At 44.0% G+C, this 25,782-nt stretch overlaps 4 protein-coding genes and 1 long non-coding RNA gene across 22 annotated transcripts in view; 2 read left to right on the forward strand and 3 right to left on the reverse strand.

The window, feature by feature from the left end:
* The window catches only part of LOC121718806 (NACHT, LRR and PYD domains-containing protein 3-like), an 849,641-nt gene that overhangs the window by 472,601 nt on the left and 351,258 nt on the right, over window positions 1-25,782 (forward strand). The gene's annotated exons all lie outside the window — the stretch shown is intronic.
* LOC121718961 (zinc finger protein 2 homolog) overlaps window positions 1-25,782 on the forward strand; it is a 389,219-nt gene that overhangs the window by 210,645 nt on the left and 152,792 nt on the right. The window lies entirely within an intron of this gene.
* LOC121718794 (NACHT, LRR and PYD domains-containing protein 12-like) overlaps window positions 1-25,782 on the reverse strand; it is a 338,838-nt gene that overhangs the window by 185,301 nt on the left and 127,755 nt on the right. The window lies entirely within an intron of this gene.
* LOC121719086 lies at window positions 11,793-12,487 on the reverse strand. The gene is made up of 3 exons (XR_006034150.1): window positions 12,120-12,487; window positions 11,940-12,027; window positions 11,793-11,852 (listed from the first exon to the last, which is right to left on the reverse strand). It is a non-coding gene; the product is annotated as an uncharacterized LOC121719086 (long non-coding RNA).
* Window positions 24,038-25,782, reverse strand: part of LOC121718980 — a 43,610-nt gene continuing 41,865 nt past the window's right edge. Inside the window, exons 8-9 of the mRNA XM_042104460.1 lie at window positions 24,636-24,743; window positions 24,038-24,215 (exon numbers count right to left, since the gene is read on the reverse strand). Coding sequence (XP_041960394.1) covers window positions 24,111-24,215; window positions 24,636-24,743 — 213 coding nt within the window. The 3' untranslated portion in view covers window positions 24,038-24,110. The remainder of the gene's footprint in view (window positions 24,216-24,635; window positions 24,744-25,782) is intronic.

Consider the following 25,782-nt stretch of genomic DNA (forward strand, 5'->3'; position numbering starts at 1 on the left):
CCGTGAAGACATGACCGCTTACTCGGAGGGCACGTGAAGACATGACCGCTTACTCGGAGGGCACGTGAAGACATGACCGCTTACTCGGAGGGCACGTGAAGACATGACCGCTTACTCGGAGGGCACGTGAAGACATGACCGCTTACTCGGAGGGCACGTGAAGACATGACCGCTTACTCGGAGGGCACGTGAAGACATGACCGCTTACTCGGAGGGCACGTGAAGACATGACCGCTTACTCGGAGGGCACGTGAAGACATGACCGCTTACTCGGAGGGCACGTGAAGACATGACCGCTTACTCGGAGGGCACGTGAAGACATGACCGCTTACTCGGAGGGCACGTGAAGACATGACCGCTTACTCGGAGGGCACGTGAAGACATGACCGCTTACTCGGAGGGCACGTGAAGACATGACCGCTTACTCGGAGGGCACGTGAAGACATGACCGCTTACTCGGAGGGCACGTAAACCACTGGTGTCTCCCCCGGGGTAATACCTGAACGCAGGCGTAGTTTATCTGGACAAGTTTGAGTCAAATCAACCAATAAATAGCCGTAGGGTTTTCCCGTGGCGTCTTCATAGGCCTGTAAAAAGAAAGACTTTTTGCGAGGAAACATCTGGCTGGCTAGAACGCTTATCTGCAGTTTGTCACGGGGGTTTTTGAACAGGAACATGTACTGGGTGTTCAGACTGAGAGTCCTGGAATGTTTACCCTGATGAAAGACATTTTGAACCAGATAAAACACGGATATTAACCGATGATGAGCGTACTCCGTAAATAATTTGAAAACCTCGGGATGGTCCCCCGCAGTCATTAGAACATCGTCTAAAATCAACAAGTGATGTCTGCCTGGTGGAAATAATTTGTCATCATTCAGAGAGTCCGGGATGTTTTTCACAAATGTAATGTTTATTTTTTGCTTCAACACGTGATACAGGGGTTGAAAAGAAGAATATATCCATACAATGTTGTCAGGTTTCTGAGACAATACCTGTTCACAGTTTTCCAAAACAGTTTTCATGAGAAGTTTTCCCACTCTGACTAGGTCCTACAACCAGCGCTGAAAACGGTAACTTGAGGCGTAAATCATAATTCACTTCAATATCTGCTCCCCAAGACACCTTAGATAATTCCTGCAGGTCTCCTGAATATCCTCAGAAAACAGTTAATATCCAAAGGGTAGGGTGGAGTAATCAGGCATCAGACGTCTTTTATCATACACTACTGAAAATCTTTTTTCGAGTATTTGGGTATGCAGCGTGAAACTCCTTTTATTGCAAGTGATGCGCCGTTGTAGCGTGTGTATGGCGCGGAGTCTCTGAGGATCGCACACATATGCCTCCACCATCTCGCAGACAGAGTCAAAATTAATTCTCTGACAATTTTCGTAATTTTTTGCGATGCCCATAACTTTAAGCACCACCCTGCCCGAATTAGTTCTGAAGGCATAAGATTTCGGTCCTGAACTTACCCATTCCCTGATGAATTCACCCGCCTGTAATTCATTAGTCAACCCCCCCAGGTAAGGCGACAACTCTAGACCCGAATCGGATTGGCTGCTGCGATATACAACGGAGTCCGTATCATGATAAATTACACGCTCTTGAAGCTTATGCAAATATTTGTAGAGTTCTAAGCGACCGTAGGCGGTGGTAAAACTGCCTATGATGACATTAGCTTTAGCGGGAGGGGTGACATATTTAGAGGAATGACGCCACTGTACCAGAGCCACATTCTCATTTAAGAAACTGAACTCGGTCACCTCAAACTGATCTGAAAAAAGATACTGGAAAAGATCTTCGGCTTTGCTAGCAAAACTGGTCTGCACTAAATCAGGTCTTAAACTCAACCTCCCCCATGCAGAATTGCAGAGCTGCTTGGCCAGCGAGCGCTTAGCTGCGTTGTATTGAATTTTCTCGGGGCTTAAAGACACCCCCTGGTGTCGTTTGTAGTCGGCCACATACTGCTGTTGCAGTGCGGGCGAAGTAGCCCAGTCTGGGTAGCCCGAGGCTTCCTGCTTACTTTTCACAAAAGAAAGAATGTATTCTTTGAACAGCTCAGAGCTTCTCTCTGGAAAATGCCACACCTCAAATATTTTGACCACTCTGTAGCCCATATCTAGGGCTTTAGTCAATTCAGCAGTCACCCAGATACCCGTGAGGGACCTATCTGCCTCCGAGTGTCGGCAAGAACGGTCTTGTACATTCAACTCGGCGCAAGTGCGGCATAGCGTGAACATGAGCTTACCGGTACTTGTTTTATAGGGTAGAACAGGAAAGAAAAGCCCTCGGGGCGGATACACCGTAGCTTGAATTAAGCCAAAGTATTGGCGAGGGTCCTCAAAATTTTCCCGAATAATCACAGGGTGGCCTATAGGATAATCAAAGTAGGCGTTAACGTAGGGATACAATGATGTGACATCAACATATTCCACGCGCTCGCCAGGCCGGGCAGTGTAGCGTAGACCTATAGCCGAGGTACGACCGCCATAAAGAGAACTGCGAGGGGAGAATGGTGGCGGTAATTCTAGCCTACTTAGAAAATCGGCCACGTCCGCCTGCTTACACATCTCTCGCCAGGAGTGTTCCCAAATAAATTCAACGCGCCAACCGTGGATAGATCTCAAAGCTTCAAGTTTTACCAACGTACGTAGGTACATAGTACCGAATGGGATTTTGGTGAGGGGGCATATGTCTTGAGCTCTGAAACACTCGGGGCAGGCGTGATAAAAGCAACCCAGGAATTCGTAACAGACCCTCTCCCCATTCTGCACTGAAAACCCATCCACAAAATATTGACCTATTTTAACCTCTCCACCATTTAAGGCGTGTCGAATGACCACCCTCTGGGATTCACACAGATAAAGAAGCCATTGTATGGAACTGTGCGAGAAGCTCTTGCTTTGACTGCTGTAATTGTCTGCCGGGGGTATGGCGAGAGTATTAGCAGGTAGGAAATTTGTGCGCAAGATTTTTAGACAGAGGGAAGACAAGGTGACGCATGAGAAGGGGTCTACCCCCGTTTCAGCTAGAGTTTCCTCCCTAAAGCGCATCATTCCTGCTTTCAGTATAGAAACGTCATTATCACAGTAAAATCTCAATTCCTTATGGAAATCAAACGTCTGATGTTTCACGCCTTCATACCATTCAAAGAATTTAAGCCTCTCTGATTCCGACATCTGGTCTACACCGTAAGCACTCGGCTCGGGGTACGGTCCTACATATTCCATCTTACTCAAAGATGAAAAATAATGCGGAAAATAACCTTTCACAGAATCACTCAACCCCATTGCTTTCGGTATGTCACTTAATTTCATAGTGAGGAAAGAGAGGCTATCGATGTAGGTCTGTCTATTGGACGCGTCATGCATTCGGATCACTTTTGCCCCGTTCAAAATTACGTCGGGAGTCACGCCTTGGGACACCATATGATTCAATATCAGATAGTGATCGAAACCTCGGGCGTTATGCGCCAGAAAGGTGTAGTTTCTGAATCGGGGGCGGCGAAAATGCTTGAAAAACTTGGCCACACAGTCTCTGCCTGAAGCCCTAAACCATACGTTACCGCTGGTCAGAGCACTGACATAAATGGGTATGTGTAGACCCCCCTGGTCCTGACATGTTTCAAAATCGTAGAAAATCAGTTTACACGGAGCTCGGACAGAGGGGGGTATAGGCTGTATGAAGCATTGGTGCGCGCGGAGTTCAGCCTCAGTCATAGGCCGGTCAGAACCATCATCATCATCGCTTACGGTCAACTTTTCAGCGCAAGTTTGACAAACCCTAGTCACGCACTTATGCGCCGCTCCAGCTGTGCTGTACACATAACCACAATCGCCACAATCTGCACATTTCTTGTGGAGGGCACAATTGGATAGGAAGGGCGCTCGACTAGTTTGAGGTTCCTGGTGGCGTATGAAACAGGCGTCAGAACGACAACACCTGTTACATAGTCGGCAGTACCGAGGCGCCACCCACTGACAAGAGGTATCACAGCAGGTAGAGCATGTCATAGCGCAAGCGTGAGCCCCGGGTCTTTGGTAGCCTTTGAGACGGTACGCACAGAAGTGGACACAACCTAAAAAGCCCGTGACGGACTTAACCCCGTAGTAGTGGTCCTTAAATAGAAAAAAATAGTGCGTAGTCCTAGGGACATGCGGGGGCTGATGGGTGCGAAAATGCTCTAGGTCGTTAGTGCCCTCCGTTCTAAAGAAAACAACAATGTTACATTGCAAGTGACGCTCAAACAAGACAATGTCGGCGAAAGTAACGCCCTGGTCACTGGTCAATCCTACTGCCGCGTGAAGCTCACCCCCCTTCACAAAAGCTTCTCTGTCACTTATGTCAGGATACATCAAATGCGCTAGACACACGCTGGAACACATGTTATTTGTTTCGTTGCGCACTATAAAAAGATGACGGGCCTTTTTATCTATGATGTCTTCTAAAAACACATCGCCCAGTTTCCGCTTCTTACCCCCATTTGGAGGGGAAACGATAGTGGCCACCAGGACAAATGAGTTTGACCTCACTAGTAACTCTGCATTAGACTGGACCAGTCTATCTAACATGTCATACATCTTGCATTTCACCTCTCAAAAGTACTGCAGGGGCGGGTGACGAATCATCAATCTCAAGTCTAACTTGTATTACGTCGCCGTGATTGGTTAAAGGTAATAATCTCTCGACTAAACTATCTAAACCAGAAATCACCCGTATGTAAAATTGGGCAAAGTCGGGTACATCCTGTTGAGGTAACGGCACGATATAACGTTGTTCCCTAGCGTTAAATTTAGTCAGGTGCCGATCAGATGATAAAACCAATTCAGCACTCTCTACGTTACTGCCTGAGGGGTCAGTCCCCCCGGCCCCTGTCTGGTCTGAAGAGCCCCTATGCATAGAACTGGTTCCTTCCAAAGGGTCTGTTTGAACATAATGTAGGTTGGGAGATTCTTGTAGGTGCTCTAAGATAACGCTGTCTGAGGGCGACCAACACTCTCGATAAAAATCATCTGATGCCTGGAGTAATAAGCTATCGGATGGTGACCATGCCTCTTGACTATGTAATAAGCTATCGGATGGTGACCATGCCTCTTGACTATTCACCTCTACCTCTTGCTGGTCACGGGGTAAATTTACACTTGGTGGAGGCGGTCCCGAAGGGTTTAAAGTTTGTATTTCATCTATGACACGTCTATAATTTTCAGGTATATTAGCTAAGTCAATGTCCTGCTCCATTTTCAACGCTGGTTGTAGACCCAATATACACACGTGCACTAAGTACAAATAAATCCCGAAAACAAATCAAACCAAACAAACAAACAATCCACTGATCATACATTTTTTCAAATCAGATCAAATCTCCGCACAGCGGCAGAACCCCGCGGCCCCTCCATATAGTCACCAATACAATCTCGGGAAACTTGCATAATAGCACGTATTTGATTTTCAACAAAGTAATCAAAGTACAGATGTAAATGATTTAATGCACAACACAATTCGAAATACACGTGGGGGTCTCTCACACTTAAACGAATAGTGTTCCAAACACCATAGGTCAGTCGCCGGAGCTCAGCTCTTCTGAATGATAACGCGTACAATACCGCCTCGTTCATTAATGACAGCGTCTCTTGTATGGCACCCCACGCGGCTCGGGGGGAGGCGGGGCTGTTTGGCGGGGCTCCGAAGACTTCGGCTCTGGGGATTCCACGTTCGGTTCTGGGAGATCCGCGTTCGGCTCGGGGGACTTCACGGTCTCCAGGTTCTAAAGAGCAACCACAGAAAAAAAGATACAAAATGACTCATCATCATGTTTTCTTATCGTAAACACATACAAAATGACAATTTATCTCCCCGCAGGCACACACACACACGCACACACACACACACACCCTACCTTCCCCCTCTCCGGCAGACCAGCAGACATACACCCTCCCCCTTCTCCCTCTCTCCAGCAGGCAAACAGAGACACACCACCTACTACACTCTTTCAAGCATCCGCACGTGTCCCGACCCTACGTCATACGACATCATATTCTAAGGGCAAAAAAGCACGTATTTACAGCACCGCAGTAGTGTAAGGAGGTAATAGCACTTGCTTTGCCAATTACCTGGCGGCGATTGGTCTAGCACAGCCCGGGTTCGATCCCCGGCTGCGGTAACCTTTTTTTTTTTTTTTACTTTAAAACATTTTTAAACTTTTAGATTGGAAAAACTTGAAAAATGTTTATAACATTTTTTAACTTGTAATCTTTATAAACGCCCGCGCCTCTGCCTCACAAGCACTCTCTCCCATACTGTTTTGTAGGGTACATACTGTAGCGCTGGACATTTCTGCAGCAGTCTATCGCGTTGTCACAGTCACCAAAGTGGTTAACTAGCTAGCACTTAGTGGCTAATATTCACGGGAGAAAAAGACCACCATCCTCTCTTTGGTCTAGGAACTCATACACTCAGACCGTTTATTCTGCGCATGCTCACAATAACATCCCAGTGCACGCAGGCATGCACATCACTGCGTAGGCTACTTTAACATGGCTTTGCCACTTATATTATCAAATATGCTTAACACTCCCACTCAAAGACATGTTTATAGCATTCTACAGTGGTAAACAAAAACCAACAATACATCATAACTCCAAAATAAAACATTTTGCATACTTACAGTACTCTAAAAACCTTCAAAAACATTTACATCTGCCAGTTCACATTATTCTCCAAACAAATATCCCTTGAAGTTCTCAAATTTAGCCTTTGTCACAGGCTTGGTAAGGACATCAGCTACCATGTCTGCAGTAGGGCAGTATTCTATAGATATTTTCCCCTCTGTGTGTGCAGACCGTACAAAGTGATATTTTATATCTACGTGTTTACTCCTCTGTCTGCATACTGGGTTCTTAGACAAAGCTATCGCCCCCTGGTTGTCCTCATATATTTTAACTGGTACATGCTTGTTACTACTATCTATTCCTTTAAGTAGTTGTACAAGGTACATACTCTCTTGAGTAGTGGCTGCTAGTGCCATATACTCAGCTTCACAGGTGGATAATGCCACCGTTGGCTGTTTCCTACTCTTCCACGATATAACTGAAACAGTATCCAGTTGTGCTCCTCCTATCATTTTTATCGGCTGCCCAATCAGCATCACTGTATCCCTCAAGCTGTAGGCCTTTCTCACATTTCCGGTAGTGTAGCTCTTGATCTATAGTACCCTTTAAGTACCTCAGTAGGTGTTTTGCTGTAGCCCAATGCTGTTGCTTTGGTTCTGCTAGGTGTTGTGATAATTTACTAACAACCCAGCTCAGGTCAGGTCGAGTACATGTCATAATGTATATCAAGCTACCTACTATCTCTCTATATCCTGTTGAGTCAATAACTTCACCCTCATTGTCAAAGTTTAACTTTTGCTCACATGGGGTGGATCTCGGTTTGCATTCAGACATTCCAAATTTCGCCAACATCTTCTCTATGTGTCTCTTTTGAGTCATTTTGATCTCTCCCTCACTCTGTCTAAAGTCAATACCCAGGAAGTGTTTAATTGGACCCATATCTTTCATCTTAAACCTTCTCTTCAACATTTCTTTTACATCACTGAGTAAGGTGTTGTTACTCGTCGCTATGATTAAGTCATCTACCCATACTAACAAAATCACTTTCTCATTCTCAGATTCTCTGCTGTAGACACAATGATCAGCATCATTTTGTACAAAACCATTCTCTGTAAGGTGATCATGCAGTAACATGTTCCAGTTACGCCCGGACTGTTTTAAACCATACAATGACTTATTGAGTTTACACACTAAGTGTTCTCCTGCTTTAGACTTGATCTCAAAACCTTCCGGTTGCTCCATATATACCTCACAGTCCATTGGAGCATGGAGGTAAGCCGTTTTTACATCCATTTGATGTAGGGTAAGATCCTCCTGTACAGCCACCTGCATCAATGCTCGGACAGAGGTCATGTTGGCTGTTGGTGAAAAGGTCTCTTTATAGTCAATTCCTTCCACTTGACCATACCCCTTTGCAACATATCTGGCTTTACAAGTCTCAGATCCATCTGGGCTTTCTTTCACTGCATATACCCAGCGACCTCCCACTGCTTGTTTGCCTCTTGGCAGTGGTGTCAGAGTGAAAGTCTCATTCTCTGTCAAAGAGTTCATCTCCTCTTTCATCGCTTCAGTCCACATTTTTGACTTCTTAGAGTCCATAGCCTCTTTAAATGTCTTGGGTACACCATAAGCCACTCTGTAGAAATAATCTATATTTTCACTTTCATCATTATTACACTCAGCTTTACACTGGTACTCCTTAAAGTATTCTGGAGCCTTTCTCTGTCTTGTAGGATACCTTCTTTCTCCCTGTTCACTCTCAGTACTATCTGTCTGGGTCGGGTATTCCTCAACAGTCCCCTCAACATTGGACTCTTTACTTTCCTTAGGCTGTCCCTGACTCTGGTTGACTATCTTTGGTGGTGTATCTCCATAACTCTCAATGTCGTCCCCTATGTCACAATCTGTCTGAGTCTGGCTATCTGCGCTACCTTTGGTGATGAATTTTACCAGCCTATGTTTTAGGACTTTTCCTGTCTCAGGATAATACACATTATATGCTGGACTATATTTATCATAGCCTACGAAGATCCCCTTTTCACATCTAGAATCCAGCTTCTTCTTATCCTGCTTATATACATAGCATTCAGAGCCAAATATCTTCATGTTGGATAGGTTAGGTGTTTTTCCTGTGAAAACACGGTAAGGTGTCAGCTCTAGCCGCTTACTGTAACACCTGTTCCGGATTTGAGCTGCTGTCTGTACAGCATATGTCCATAATTGCTTTGGGAGGTTGCTCTCCAATAGCATGCATCGTGACATCTCAAATAAGGTTCTCCAACCTCTTTCGGCAGTTCCGTTCTGATGAGGTGAGTAGGGTGCACTAGTCTCGTGCCTTATCCCGTTACTCCTAAGTAGAGACTGGAACTCCTGCCCGGTAAATTCTGTACCGTTATCAGACCTTATGCACTTTATCTTTCCATATGGAGCTACGTCTGCAATGAATTTTTCTGTAGCTTTTGTCGTGTCACTCTTTGCTTTGATAAAGTATGGAAAAATCATCCCACTGTAATCATCAGTAAATGCTATTGCATACCTGTATCCATCTTTATCTGCTGGTTCTATAGGGCCGCATAGATCTGTGTGTACTAGCTCTAGTACGGTTGTTGCTTTAGTGTCTGCCTGTCTATTTCTGCTTTGTGTAAACTTTCCCTGTGTGCATATTTCACAGTTTTGATTGGACTTGTCATGTTTCCCTTTTATAGTCATCCCTTTAACCACCTTTTCTAATCTTGCAACATCATCAAAATTACAATGACCAAGTATCCTATGCCACGTTTGAATGTCATGACAACCACACACTTCATCAACATTTTCATCTTCTACAGTGCTAAGGTAATACAGCCTACCATACACATCCATTTTGAACTTGGTACCGTCCTTGTTGACCAGCCAGTTATCACCGTCCTTGAAGTGCATCTCGGCTCCGTTTGCTGTAGCTGATTTGACTGAAAAGATGTTTTGTGGAAACGATGGGATGTACAGTGCTTGCTTGAGCCTTGTTTTCACTTGTCGTCCCTCGCTGTCCAGCAAGTAGATTTCGGCATCTCCTCTCATCTTCGCCATCCCGCTCACCTTGGTTCCGTCGGCAAGCTCGATCATGTGATCCTCAGGCCTGAAGCTCTTGTCGACTGTTTTGAACTTTGTAGCGTCGTTGATCATGTGTGATGTGGCGCCACAGTCGACCATGAGGCCTTTCTTGTTTCCTCTTTGAGTAGGACAGTCACTCATCTTGAAGAAACAGAAGGATGTAGGCTCTGCCTCTGTCTCTCCATAGGCTTTCTTCACATGGTCACGGCCTCGTCCTCGACCACGTCCCCTTCCTCGCTGTGGTGTGTCCCACTTTCGATCATCTCTTCTTGCCTGGGATTCATCAGGGCACGTCCTGGCCATGTGCCCCTTTTTACCACACGTGTAACACTCGATATCAGCCAAATCCATTTTCTTTCCTCTCCCTCTTCCACGTGACCTCGTTGCTCCGCTAGTCTTCATCACATTGTCTTCCTCTACACTTACGTCACTCTTCCCATATTTTTCAGTACTCTCATAACTTCGCAGTTTCGTTTTAAACTCGCTGAACGTCACAATGTCATTTGTCTGGGTGATGTGCACGACGAACGGCTTGTATGAATCAGGTAGCCCCTTTACTACCATGGCTATCTGAAGCCCATCACTAATATGCTCGTCTGCTCTTCTCAATGACGTGAATACAGTCTCTACTCGAATAATATAGTCAGTGACCGTTTCATTGCTAGCCTTTTGGAGTGAGGAAAGTTCACAATACAAACTCACAACGCGGGGTTTGTCCAGTGACCGTTTCATTGCTAGCCTTTTGGAGTGAGGAAAGTTCACAATACAAACGCACAACGCGGGGTTTGTCCAGTGACCGTTTCATTGCTAGCCTTTTGGAGTGAGGAAAGTTCACAATACAAACGCACAACGCGGGGTTTGTCCAGTGACCGTTTCATTGCTAGCCTTTTGGAGTGAGGAAAGTTCACACTACAAACGCACAACGCGGGGTTTGTCCAGTGACCGTTTCATTGCTAGCCTTTTGGAGTGAGGAAAGTTCACACTACAAACGCACAACGCGGGGTTTGTCCAGTGACCGTTTCATTGCTAGCCTTTTGGAGTGAGGAAAGTTCACACTACAAACGCACAACGCGGGGTTTGTCCAGTGACCGTTTCATTGCTAGCCTTTTGGAGTGAGGAAAGTTCACAATACAAACGCACAACGCGGGGTTTGTCCAGTGACCGTTTCATTGCTAGCCTTTTGGAGTGAGGAAAGTTCACAATACAAACGCACAACGCGGGGTTTGTCCAGTGACCGTTTCATTGCTAGCCTTTTGGAGTGAGGAAAGTTCACAATACAAACGCACAACGCGGGGTTTGTCCAGTGACCGTTTCATTGCTAGCCTTTTGGAGTGAGGAAAGTTCACAATACAAACGCACAACGCGGGGTTTGTCCTTTCCGGCTCAGTGCTCGCGAAGAATCCCCAGTGCTCTTCTTCCATCACGTTTCGCGTCCCTCATTACCAATGACAAACTCTTGTTATCTAGGCATTGGACTAGCTCTGCATATGCCTCTCCGTTCTTTGCCTCGTCTTCCGCGAGAGCTCCTTCGTCTTCCTCATCTATCTGCGGGTCCTCCACGATAACTTCTCTAAGGCCACGCAACTCCATGTGTGCGAGAAACCTCGTTTCCCAGAGTTCGTAATTTTTCTCATCACCCTCGAATAACAGTCTGAACCACCTTTGGCCTGCATGACTGGGCCCATAACCTGTAGCGCTGGACATTTCTGCAGCAGTCTATCGCGTTGTCACAGTCACCAAAGTGGTTAACTAGCTAGCACTTAGTGGCTAATATTCACGGGAGAAAAAGACCACCATCCTCTCTTTGGTCTAGGAACTCATACACTCAGACCGTTTATTCTGCGCATGCTCACAATAACATCCCAGTGCACGCAGGCATGCACATCACTGCGTAGGCTACTTTAACATGGCTTTGCCACATATATTATCAAATATGCTTAACACATACCTTCGCACACACTTTCGTGAGGGGTAGTTGGTCGGTCCAGCTCTGCATCAGAGTCTTTTAAACAGAAGAAAAAACAAATTTAGCACTGCATAAAAAAACATTATCACACCTCCAAATTATACGCAGGAAGAACTATAGCCTACCTTGGTACATGCTCAGGGTTGGTGAATTCGGACGACCCCTCTGGACAACATCGGGATCTTCTATACAGAACAAAAAAACAAAACACATGAATAATTCCCGTAGAGACCCTACACTGTCCCTAGCAAAGTAGATAAGCAACTACGTACCGGGGTAAAAGCTTGGGCTCGGAGATGCCGGGCTGTAGTTGTCACCGCTAAAGCCGCTGTCAGATGAGGTACTTCGGATTTGCAGGAACTAAAACAAAACCATTTTTCAAATGTCATGACATGTTTATGGTAGAAATGAAATGTGTGAAATCAAACGGGCAAGCTTGGTCTTCTACTTACCCGTAGATATTCCAACTCATACTAACAACACAAACAAAAAAGAACATGTATTAAATCAGAGATAATACAACGATATAGTAGAAAATGAAAAAACTACAATTTACATACTTGCCTGGTCAGGTCGCTCAGCCATGATGAATCGCTTCACAAATGCCTCTGCAGTAGGACGATTCACGGTGATAGATGATGTCAGATTTGAATATTTCCAGAACCCCCAAGTTTTATACCTCATTTCACCCCCATCCCAAATTTTGGCAAAAAAGATGCATTGTTCTAAGTCATAAGGGACACCCGCTTAGGTATTAGACACGCTTACCCCTGAACATTACATTTATGATTTATTTTTTATTCTAGTTCACAGAAACATATATGAAAGAAGGTTCTTGACATGGTCAAATCATTCAGTTCATTCACATTCAGTTTAATCATCCTAAAAACATAAACATAACTAAACATTCCAACCTTTCTCCCGCCCCTCTCTCAGACATGCAAGCACACACACACACACACACACACACACACACGCACAAGCACACACACACACACACACACACAACCTACTCCCTCAGGGCCCCTGGAGCCATGACATTAGACATGCATGACCCTGACCCTTAAAGTTCAGCTTAAATGTAGGATTTATGTTTTATTTTAGTTCACACACACATGGCTGAAACCTTTTTAGGCTCTTGGCATCATCACCTCCTTGATTCTTTTATTCAGGTTCATATTGCTAAAACTTGAAGCATACAAACAGTCATACAAACCCCTCTCTCTCTCGTGCCCCCTCTCTCAGACACACATACACACACACACACGCACAGACCTTTGGCCCATCTCCTACCCTCTCTCCACACACACATACACACATACACACACACACGCACACAGACCTTTGGCCCAGCCCCTACCCTCTCTCCACACACACATACACACACACACACACACATACACACACACACATACACACATACACACACACACGCACACAGACCTTTGACCCATCCCCCTACCCTCTATCCACCGCTCTGCTGTCTGATATATTTTATTCTTTTCAATGACTTGATGAAAATCTTGATGAATTTGAATTTAAAACTGCATTTAAACTTGATGATATTTTTTGGATCATTTTTGATAATTGTCTAGGCATGACACCCCCATGATCACCTCATGACACACACCATGCATCCCCTGCACATGAGACACCCCCACACCCCATGTACACACACGCACACACACACGCACACACACAGACAGCCCCTCCCCCAGACACATGACTCCTACCAAAAGCACCCCCGCCAAATTCAAAGGCATCCATACTCAACAGATGTCTATACTGATGCCTATAGCTTTCTCTTGTGTCTTTTCTTAATGATTTCTATTAATGTATTAAACCCACTTAGCCGCTCGCTACTAGGACCCGCATTTTCAGGAGTTGATAAACTAGCCATTTTTACTTTGCTATCTTTACCCATACTTTTACACCGCTTTTATTCTCACGAACAGCACCACTCATAATTGCTCGCGCATGACACTCCCATGACACCCCGCACCCCCTGGACACACCCCCACCCATGACCAACACATCCGTGTACACCTCGCCCTGGACACACGCTCACCCATTACCACCACGTCCCGACACACCCCCACCCCTGGACACACGCTCACCCATGACCAGCACATCCGCGTACCACCCCCGCCCCTGGACACACACACACGCACACACACACACACCCCTGTACACACCCCCACCCTGGACACACACACACCCCTGTACACACACGCACACGCACACACACACACACACACAAGCCCTGACCCCTGGCCAAAAAACACGAAATGACTAAAAAAACATACAAATTGACTAAAAAAACACACAAAATGATCATAAAAAGTTCAAAAATGACACTAAAACCTACAAAACTGTCAAATTCACTATCTCCCCGCAGGCACACACACACACACACACATACACACAAACCCCTCCCCCAGACACATGACTCCTACCAAAAGCAACCCGCCAATTTCAGACATCCTGTCAAACTCAATTGATGACAAGTTCAAAGACCGGATGTCCCGCCCTCACCGGAAATCAAATACCTTTGACCTTAATTAACCGGAAGTCCCGCCCACCTGTCAAACGCTAATTAATTGATAATTGAAGACAAGTACATCTTACTCTCTACTTGGGCGTCATCGAAAGTGGCTCCTAGTTTCTCTGCGCCTGTGGTTTCTCAAGTCCTCTCTTTGGTGAACCTTTTCCTGTGGTTTCTTGGATTTTGAAAGTTTCTCAGTTTTCCTTGGACTCTGTTTTTGGACTCTGGTGGATACAACTCCCTATTTAAGTTGAGTACTCTCTGGTTTTTCATCATTGAGTTGTTACTTTGTATTTCTGTTGCACTTTGTTTATTCGAGAGTTTTGACATATTTTATTTTATTTGTACTTTGTGATTCCTCTGAGCTTTTTTGCTACATTATCTTCTGTGCGTTTGGATTTTTGTATTCTTTTGTGACTTTGATTCTGAACTCTGGTCTACTGCTACGACTTCTGTGTGGATCTGCCCTAGTCAACCCTGTGCAACTAAAAGCCTGGTCCTTGCAACTAATTCCCTGTTCGCCTTTCTTTCGAGTGATTCCCTGACAATATCAAGATCAGAAACTGTAGTTGGTATTGTTTTCAGTATAACACTAAAAGCAATACCAAATAGACCAAAATTAGTTTTGATCTTTAACTCTATTTGTAGCAGTGTATGTAAACTGGCTGGATATGGCATTCAGAGTCTGCCTTCAGGGGGGATAAGTGATGGCTGTAGTAGGCTCTTATGTAGGTTCCACTGAGATTAATGTCATCTTGAATTTCCCCTTGGGGATCAATAAAGTATCTATCTATCTAACTAACTGCCTTCCTACTTCCGCTCGATTTTCATCTCCCTCCACGACTCCGTCTGGGATTCCGGCCATTGGCCTCGTTCGCAGCTGTAGATTCGACTCCGCGCCAATCAGCGAGCAGGAGGCGGGAGTTGTGAGTGACTACGTCGAGATTCTGCGCTGTGTGTGAATTGTAGTCCTCGAGGAGTTGGCAATGGCATAAGTTAATGAAGCAATTCAGTCCGTGCTGGCTACGCTTCCAAATATTCAGGAACTGAACTCTGAACAAAAGGAGTGTTTAACACATTTTATTTCGGGCAAAGATGTCGTGGCCCTACTCCCTACGGGATTTGGGAAACGTTTGATTTGTATCGCGCAGTATAGCCTCGATTATTAAATTACAGCATGTGCGGCAGACCCGGTATGAATGAAGCGCCGTGTTTTCAATGATGATCACATCTAGCTTTGACAATTGTGATATTGTATCGCCGAGGCTATTTGCCCCCGTGTTGGGCTTTCCCCTGTGTTCCCGGCGTGTGCGTGTGTGTGTGTGTGCGCGCGAGTGTTTGTGTCTCCCTCTCCCTCCTGTGTCATGGAATGAGTTCTGATGTATTTTGATTGGGGGGAGGTGTCCGGGACGGAATATGTAGGGGTATAGATAGGTTGGCGATTGCTAAGGGGAGGGAATAGAATAGGGGGTTCTAAGACGTCTAAATTTAGTCAGATTAGAAGTGGATTACGTGCGAGTGAGTGGTGTTGCGTTGTTGGCCGATGAGTGTGAATGACGAGTGATTGAGACCGTGATTTATCAGAAATGTTTTGTAGTGGACACCTCCTGTTGACCGTGCACTAGCCTGTACATCTATAGGAAATAAACTACCGGAGTTTTGGAACGATATATCAGCCTCCCTGTCTCTTAACTTCTCATCGGCGTTACAATATGTTATCTTCAACCTTACTGTTGAATAGTTATTTGCTATTCTTCCACTAACTCTTACATCTGTATCGCAAAGCTGGCATAGTCATTTACATCCATCTTGTTCGCTTTGGTGGGTAATGATTGTTGTGGGCAATTTCTGAGCGTTGTAGTGTAGCTTACTTCACGATCGAGCTGGCGCATAACATACGTCACGGCCAAACGTTAGTGATTGGGTGAAATCAGATCCAATCGTTTCAACCATAGACTGTATATATAGAACTGGACAGTGTGCCGTCTGTTAAGAGTGATGCGAGCGTTAGTCCAGAGCCCCCTGGTGGCTGGCTGCAGTACAATGTGTAACTCCGCCCATCCCCATGTATTTCAATGGCCAAGTAGCCAACTTTCTGTGTCACTTTTCTCACCTAAAACTATTTTTGTATCAACAACTTTTTATTAGAAAAAATAGTTTTCAAGATGCTTCAATACACACAATTTTTCTTTTCTTGCTGAAATATTTTTTTTTAATGTTATATTAACAAATCTAAAAAGGGCGTGTTTACACCTATGATTGACAGCTGCCTGGCTGCAGACACGACGCTTTGTCCATTATGTTTTACCGTCTAGGCTGCAGACACTACCACGTCATTGCTCACTTATTTTAACGACACCTGATTTCGACACATAATCTAACCTAAATAAGTGTTGCTGTTATTATCATTAGGCTATATCTTATCACAGTCTGACTAAATACATATTGATAGTCATACATTGTGTAGTTGTTTGTAAGAGACATCGTTGTTAGTTGTTACAGATTCTTTGTGAAAAAAGATATGTGCTGTTCTTTCGTAGATGCTAAGTATATTAGCTCATAGCATGCTACATCATGCTAGCATTAGCCAGTTGATAGGTAAAGTAAAAGGGCTCTGCTATATTGATCCGAAGTGACATTAGCCATAGTCACCATCATTTACAGTCCTACTTGTTTCAAATGGTATAACGTAACCAGTGATTGCCGCCATCATCGTTGCAACTTCATTTGAATACACTTTGTCACTGGAGAAGGCGATGTTAAGTTTCATTAACGTTAACTCTTGCTTAGTTTTGCGAATGGCAATAAACGCCACCTAGCCTGCTAGGTCGACAACCTTGGTATGCCCATTCATGAATCACCCCGACAAATAACGTTACTTGTGTTTTAGTGAACACATTATTGGATCATACTGTAGCTTAACGTGAGGAGGGATTCAAAGTTACAAATGGCCAATTTGCTTAGTATGCTCAGAACAGCGGTATCTGAAAATGCGTTAAGGTATCATTGTTACCTGCGATTGCACTGCTGGAGAAGCATTTTGCATTGGTATGATTTGATCAGGTCTTGCCAGTGATGTGTAAATCCTCCCGTAGACGTACATAATTTCAAAATAATACATCTAAATTGAAACACAAAAGAAATTAAAAAAAACATTCAATATTGATTTAGTATCAACCAATAATTATTCTGATATTAATATTCTTGTAATGTCTACATCTTTGTGTAGGCTACAGTTAAATACTAAGCAATGGCCTCTGACTTAAATACCAAGGCAGTTAAATGACCGTGGTATGGTATAGTCTACGTGATACACAGGACTACACAGTAAACCCATTTAAAAAGCATCATCATCTCAGTATACCCATTTAAAATAGGCAAGGATACGTATTTAATAACATTTGGGGTTGCTCACAGTATACCCACCACTACAACTAACTAACTAGACTACACCACTGGTTAAATGGCGCATTGCAATTTACAATTTGTGTGAGTTCAGGGGCATACAGAAAGTTGAAGTTTGGGTGACATCAATAAAGAAAATAGAAACAAAGGGATGTGTACAGCTTCAAGTATGAATGTCACATTAACAGAAGGTTCAGAGCAGCGGCAGACCTTTCTTGGTGCCACGCAAGTTATTGAAAGTCATGTGTTTTCAGAACGTAGTGGTGCTGTGCCATGTCCCATATATAAGGGGCTTCAGGTTGATCCAGTGACGGTGGGTGATGTCAGGGAGATGGATGTCAGGGGACTTGGAGAAAGGGGGAGGACATGCCACCTCAGACCACCCCAGCCAAACCACTTCACGTAGGCATTCCCTTGCTTGCAGACTAATGTAGACCATGGAGACCACCTTGCCGCCACCTCCAGTACATTCAGCCATCACCCATATCTTACCTGCAAAAAGGAAAGTTACAATAAAGTTAGTCAGACAATTTTACAACATTACAAAGCATCTAATCAGGCACAACACCACTAGTAATACCAATTAATTAAATATATGTGTGCAATAAACTTCACAGCCTACCTAATGTTAACTAGGCCTACACATTTAAATATGCGGTGTGAATGTTATTAACTTGCGTCAGCTTGAAAAATAACGTTATCAGTATGACTGATCATAGACGTTAGATGACAAACTAAGGTCTTTCTCAAATGTTCACCGATGTCCCTGGGAAGTGACTGGTTTTTGGCGTAGTGTTTAATGCTTGGGTAGGCTTCTGCAGAAAACAATGTTGTTGCCGATTTAATACTATCTGGCGACGTTTTTAACAGGCTACGCAATAGAGGCTTAGACAACTATGACCCACGTTTTGGTTTCGTAAATTAATTTGCCCTACTTCTTGACTGCAATGTAGTCAATTGACTGCTTGACATGTCATTTTTATTTTTCTGTACAATAAACAATTACATCTGCTTTATGCCGCAGAATTACATTCATATTTGGCTGACTGCAGACGCGCCACTTCCCTCCCCATATTCCAAGATTAAGATAGTATGAAGTGCTTTTTGTATAGGCTACTATTATAAAAAAAATAGTTAAAACGAATAGCTATTTGCAATTTGACAAAACACTGGTCCTCATTTTGCGAATGCGAGGACGATATGAGCCTGTTGCATTTAGTTAGATGTCCGAGTCACGCATAATGTTTGAAAACCACTGGCTCGTAATCACAATAATTTAACACACGACAGTTGGATAACCTACTTCATCATGTCCCCATGCCTACATTTTTGTGAGTATGGCTCTCCGTTTGGGACATCGAAAACTTATATTTTTAATAGACTACCGTCGAAGATGCTGCAGGGCTGCCAACTTTTCAAAAAACCTTGGAGTGAGATTTGGTGGGGCCAACCAAAATTTTGCTGCGGAAATTTTTGTTTGGCTCATTCAGCATTATACCGTACAGTAAAAAAAAACGTACATCAGTAGTTCTCAGGTGTAGGGACCAGGCATGGACAGATTATGAACTTTCGGGCCCCTGGACCCACATGTATTAAGGGCTCCCCACTAATTGTCGCATATGTGGAAGGGGGGTTTGGGGGTCCTCCCCCAGAATTTTTTTCATTTGTTTGATGTGATTTCCTGTATTCTGGTGCATTTTGGTAGCTTAGAAATCTAAACACACCCTAGCGGCAGCAAATTACATTTGCTTCCAGGGCTAGTCTAGCAACTCTCCGTTGGCTTGTGAGCTCGAAAAAATTAAACTTCTATCAGGCCAATCAAATCGTCTATAGAGTCGTTAGGGGGGCATAACATAATGATTGATGGCAGAGTTGCAACGGTTTGGCTTGAATTCCCTGCTACTTTAAAACAAAGAAGATGGATATTGCTGTTGACCAACAGTGTGACGCGAGTTAAGCTTGTTTTGAGATGGCAAAAGTTTGAACTAGCCAACTAGCTCCGCTGGTGGGAAAACGCATGGGACTCAGTGCTGTCCTATTGCGTGCAGAGGGAATTTGAAAGACAACCGATTATCCCGCCCCTCGGACTGAGCACTGCGAACGGTGAGTGCCCAGACCCTACATTTTAATGTGGGTCTGGCTCGTCAGGCTAGCATTTTGGGGATGGCCAATACTAAATTCAATCAGATTCATAGCTTACATCCTGATGTGTTGATATTGAGGCAATGATTCCATGCAAAGGCTTGGGCTTCAGGGCCCCCTGACACCTTGGGCCCCTGGGTCTGGGCCCGTAAGGCCCGTGCAGTAATCCGTCCCAGAGTTAAATGAATATTGGTATCAAATGGATCTAGCCTACTACTAGGACCATGGGCGTCAGAGGCATTGTGAAAGTGGGTGGGACATTTCAGAGGGGGGGTATGGGGGTCCTCCCCCAGAAAAAATTTTTTGGACTAGATGCAATTTCCTGAATTCTGGTACATTTTAACAGGTTATTTAGATACTTCTATTTAACAAAATAAAGCCAGCCTACGAAATTAATAAAAAGTAAATCATGCATAATTTAAAAATAACTCAATATATAGGCTACTTGGCTACGCAATAAGGTTTCCATTATAGCACCGTGGACCTTCAATGAACGCATGAAAGGTTTGTTTGAAATCCCGACACTCTTTCAACTACATTTGTAATAGTGATCATCAAATACCTCCCCAGATTTCAGTGCCCATCAGTCCCAACATTTAACAATATAAACCGAAAATGTCATGCTTTTGAAGGCCTACCAGTATGCCGCTCCAAGAAACGCATGTCTCAAAAAAAACCCCGCATAACAAAGGGCTGTCTCGAATACAATCCTGCCCCTAAAGGCCTGTACTTTGTCTTAAGACCCCGGCCATAATTTGAGGATTTACAGTATCTAAGTAGACAAACTGGCTTCAGATATCCAACAGAGTGAATACGAGATTGTGCAGTCGCTGTGGTTAGTGACGTGATGCTGTTAATGGGGAGTTTTACATAGCCTAGCGTAAACCTATAGGTTATTATTTATTTGGCGTACCTATAAGGCTTTTTACCTTATCAAAAGTGAGGGGGACGACTGATCTCTTCAACACTGTGGGGGATTTGGCGCTTGTCACTGTGTGTGTGACAGAAGCGGAATGGGAGAATGTGTGTAACAAAAAAAAAGGTTTATGAGTGATTTACGCGCAAAAGGGGGGAATCCAATGAAAATGACAATGAAGCACTAAACAGATGCTGAAAACAGCACTGGTATTTCGCACGGCAAAAGTGTGTGTGTGGGGGGGGGGGGGGGTCCAAACTAACAATTTTAAAAAGTTGGTGGGTGTTTTGTAAGAATTTAAGAAATGTTTTTTGTTATGTTTGCACTTCAGAATTATAACCATGCATTCAGAGGTGAAATAGTTATGGTGATATTGCAATAAGTTCACAACCACAAAAACATATGCTACATTTCACAGTTCAGAAATTTTCAAAAATGTGTGTACATTTCAGCACTCAATGAAATTATGCAGAAGTGGTCACCTGTGTTATTCAGCTAGTTCATTTAAGATAATATATTGGTCATTGTAATGGCCATAGCCTAGCCTACATGCTATTCCTTTTTCAGGATGTACCCATATCTGCATGATGTGAATATTTGCATATGGCTTATGTCAGGCTTTATATCAATATTTGTGTCTAGTTATTTGATTTTCTTCATATCTTTGTATTAATGTCACTAGGAAGCATGCCAATATATTCATTTATCTGTGTAAGTGGGATTGGCTGGAACCTGACAATATACAACATGATAGTGGGATAATCTATGGCTGAGCAATTTACAAAAATGTATGTAGGCCCACTGACAAATAGTTTACATTTGAATACATTATAATTTCGCCCCAATGAGGCTATGTAGAAATGTGTTGCAATTTCAAAACCGGATTACTCTAGAACCACTTATTGCACAGAGGCATGCTTTATATCCTCGTATTTGGTATGGTTTGCTGTGATATTGGGTTTGCCACGTGTTGTGTGAAGGGTTAGGGAGATATTAAACCGAGAGTAATGGGTGTGCACTGTGTGCAAAATGCAAATATGATTAGCTAAATTGCACGTCGGTTCAATGATAATTTTCTAGCGAACCATTTATCACAGCAACTTGGCGCTAATATCATTGGAAAGCTATTCCGCTCGTTCAGATGATGTGTGATATCATATGTATAGGTTTAGTTGAGTTGAACCTCATCTGCCAGGTATTTGGCCTACCAGGTTGACACTTCAGCGTGAAAAATACTCAATAATACTCAAAGCATACCTGAAGCCGGGGGATTAATGCTCCTGGGATGGCTTCTGAAGTAGCCTAGCATCGCAAATGAGAGAACATTTAGAAAATTCCACAGACAGGGGGTGCTCTTGAACCCTCTCACCGTCTCTGAAAGCATAACGTTGGCTCAACAGGTAGATCTATAGATAGGCTAAACTCATTTTTCAGGCATCTGACCGACCAGGTTGACACTTCAGCGTGAGAAATCGGGGGTGTGGCGTGTGAGTGTGTGAAACTAATAAAATGCGTGTGTCTCACGGCCAATGCGTGAGAGTTGGCAGCTATGATGCTGACTTGCAAAAGCCTCGGGATAACACGTTATCTCCACTATCATCAGTCATGCCCCTTGATCAAAGTGGGGAATGAAATAAAAGTTTGATAACCACTGGCTTAACAAGTTACCTGCAGTCCAGAACACAGAATCTATTGCAATATTCTGATGATCGGCGATGATATCGGCAAATGTTTGTTTTCCAAAGTAAGAATTTCACTTCACCATGCACCTTCGACAATACCTGGCCTACCTGGTATCATTACAAACATTATTCTGTGTCCTAAAACTGGCATATTTTATGGCATTGTGTCATGTAAGTTCGTTGCAAAATCTAGAGAAATGTGTGAGGTGGTCAGCGGGGGACAATTGAGACACACATTGGATTGTGTTATTACTTGAACATTCCACACTATCCACAGCTGTGGTAGGCCTATCAGGGGCAGGAGGATTACTGTCAGCGCAGGCTTTATATAAAATAAAGCCAAAATATACCCAAAATAAAGGCATGTGGTTTGCGCAGCCTACAGTAAATAACAGACCCGCCAGAATGTGCGTTATGATGCTTTTTTACGAGCAAGATGTTTTTGGTACCCTACACACACATGTTCTTAAATAACAATGATCATCAGTAATATTCGACCATTAATTTGGGTAAATGGGCAAGCGTGACCACCTTGATTGGCTGATTGGCTGATGATTGTAACGTGGGCATGATTCCAAACACCTCCCTTACGATGATGAGTGACAGGTCTCAGAATGCGTGCGCTACACAAGGACGGAAGATGATGAATAACTGGGGCCGTAGGCTATTCACAAAGGCTTTTATCTTACTACTAGGAGTAGGCTACTCCTAAATCGCACTTAAAGATTTTAGATTGGAGTTTTCTCTTAAAAGTTATTCACAAAGCCTTTCAGACAACTCCTAAACTAGGAGTGAGTCTTCGTGGCTATGGATGACGTCATTACTCATGCACGAGCTTGACTGAAGTGACCACCTTGATTGGCTGACGATTGTAACGCGGGAATTCCAAACACCTCTCTTCCGATGATGACTGACAGGTGACAGGTCGGAGAATGCGTGCACTACACAAGTAGTGCGAAGGACGGAAGATGATTAATAACTGAATAAAAAGGCCTAGCCTAAATGAATAAAGAGTAAGGCAAAACAAATAGCTTAGTAGCCTAATGAAACATAGGCCTATGGATTGATGCAGTAGCCTACCTTTGCAACATTATTAAATTAATTTGTCACCATATCCCTAGGCTACGTTTGCAAAGAGGAGAACATTTTAATTTGATTCACAACGAAACGTTACATTTCATTTACATGTGTGACCCCCAGGGGGTGCTCAAGCTCACAATTTGTATAGCTAAGCTAGGCCACCAAACAGAGCTCTCCCTCAAACTATCTAGGCAGGTTATGTCCAATGAAGGAAGAAAAATGGAACTGATGTAATCAAAAAATATACATTTATTAGACACTAGACAGACACTATAAATACACTGATCGGCAATTAGGACAAGCAAATGTTCCACATAGGCAACAGTGGATGAAATTCTACAATAAATAACAACGAATGAATAGGTCTTCCAGATGAGTTACAGTGTATAAAGTCAAATACATTAATAAATACTTCACATACACAATCTAAAAACACTCCAATCTGAAAGAGGCACTTCACATCAAATGGGCCGTACACACAGACACGGCGGTTCACACTTCACACTAGTGAGCACTGCAAACGAAGCACTGTCCCCATAAGAAATATTGCACCATTCCCAGGCCGAACACGTATTACAATGACTGGCAGATAAAGAAACAAACAAAACATTTAAGATAACAGGTTACCACCAGCAGGCTTCCCCCTAGGCCCACCTAAGTTCCCAGTAAACATTCAACAGATGTGGTAGGTTCCCGAGGCACATACATACATTAATTGAAATAAAACAATAGTTAATTCCAGGAAAAACAGTGGCTTGGACAGACGAAGGCAATCCTTCTGTAATAAAAAAGCATAAATGGTTTGTAATGCTACGTTTGGTAGCATCGTAGCATAAACGCCAAAGTCACTTGTACGAAGGCCAATATCTTATTCAAATGGCTGCAGTCAGCTAGTTACGCTTTTTGAACTGCGGCACTACTTCCTATTACTAAATGTAGTAACAATTAAATCAGGACTAAATCTCCGATTGAAAGACTAGCTACGTAAAAGGAGTTGAATGAACTTACGTTTTTAAGACCAGCCAAGATGAATTAGACGAGCCAATAAAGTTATACCAGTGTGGATGACTAATAGCTGTGCACACTCTCACCAGCATCAGCGTTGCTTCTGCCCATAGACAATATCAAGACAGGAAACGGTCAGAGCTAAAAATACTACTTGTTACGTCTGAAGGAAAAGGGGAGCAAGTAAACTTACGTTGCTGTAAACCAGTGTGGATTCACTACTCGCTATTATGCGAGCAAAGTAGACTTGAAACTGCGTGTACCATTTACTGGTCACCATACGCACAGACACCAGGCCGAGCTACAAACAAACAATGAACCGTGTTAAGTGCTACTCGATGGAAACAAGTTTAGTGTTAGAGACCAAGACGTAACCTTCTGAAAAGACTCACGTTTTCCTGTTTGCACAGCTTATTCCACAAAGCTCACTCTTCAATGCACACCGCATTATTGTTCTCCTGTCCGCATCTCACTCCACATTTAAAAGGAAGCGCTACTGGTACCACCTGATCCAGATAATCAGCGTCAGTGGGACGGTCTTCAAGCTGCGCTTCCTGTCTCAACCACCCTACCCACTACATTCACCGCCCCCTGAATGTCACCGTCCCGGTGACAGGTGGCAAAAAAAATTGCTACACTCAGGGCCTATAAACAACATTGTGGGAGCTAACAGTTAAGTGAGCGCCCCTATGTTCATCTCCAGATGATCGTTTGGTTGATGTACCTGGGAGGTTATAGGGGTTGGAATGGTAGCCAGCTGTTGTTCTATTGGTGCGCCTTGGCACCAGATCTTGCTCAGGTGCCGGCATTGACACTTCAACTCCTGGAGTAAGATCTACAGACAAATCCTGTGAGGTCTGCTCCTGATGTACAGAAGTTGGAGCAGGCCGATTAGCAGCTACAGTGGGAACGGAGCTGATTTGCCCATCCAGGCGGGGAGTGTCTAGGGCTACCAATAGTGCAAAATCATTTTCATTTACACTACTGTTCGGGTCTTCTGATACAAGATCGGACTGGTCTAGATTGGGCCCCGCATTTGTAGATGTATGCAGAGGTGGACAGGGATCGACAGGAAGGGGACGCAACTCCTGCCGGTGAATGTTCTTTTCTGGACCCTGTTGGTTCCTTGGTCTGATTTTGTAAAGGGTGCCAACCTCATCCAAACAGCTCACCACTTCATATATTACAGGGTTCCAATGGTCATGAATTTTGTGACGACCAAGCGGGTGACTCCGACGGTACACTAATGTACCCGGGGGTAAAATGGGCAGAGGAACAGCTTGATGCTTTGCGCGCTGCTTGGCTGCCGCCTCAAGATTGGTGCGAGCCTGCCGGTAAAC

The sequence above is a fragment of the Alosa sapidissima genome, chromosome 9, assembly GCF_018492685.1.
Source record: "Alosa sapidissima isolate fAloSap1 chromosome 9, fAloSap1.pri, whole genome shotgun sequence".
Classification (NCBI taxonomy): domain Eukaryota; kingdom Metazoa; phylum Chordata; class Actinopteri; order Clupeiformes; family Clupeidae; genus Alosa; species Alosa sapidissima.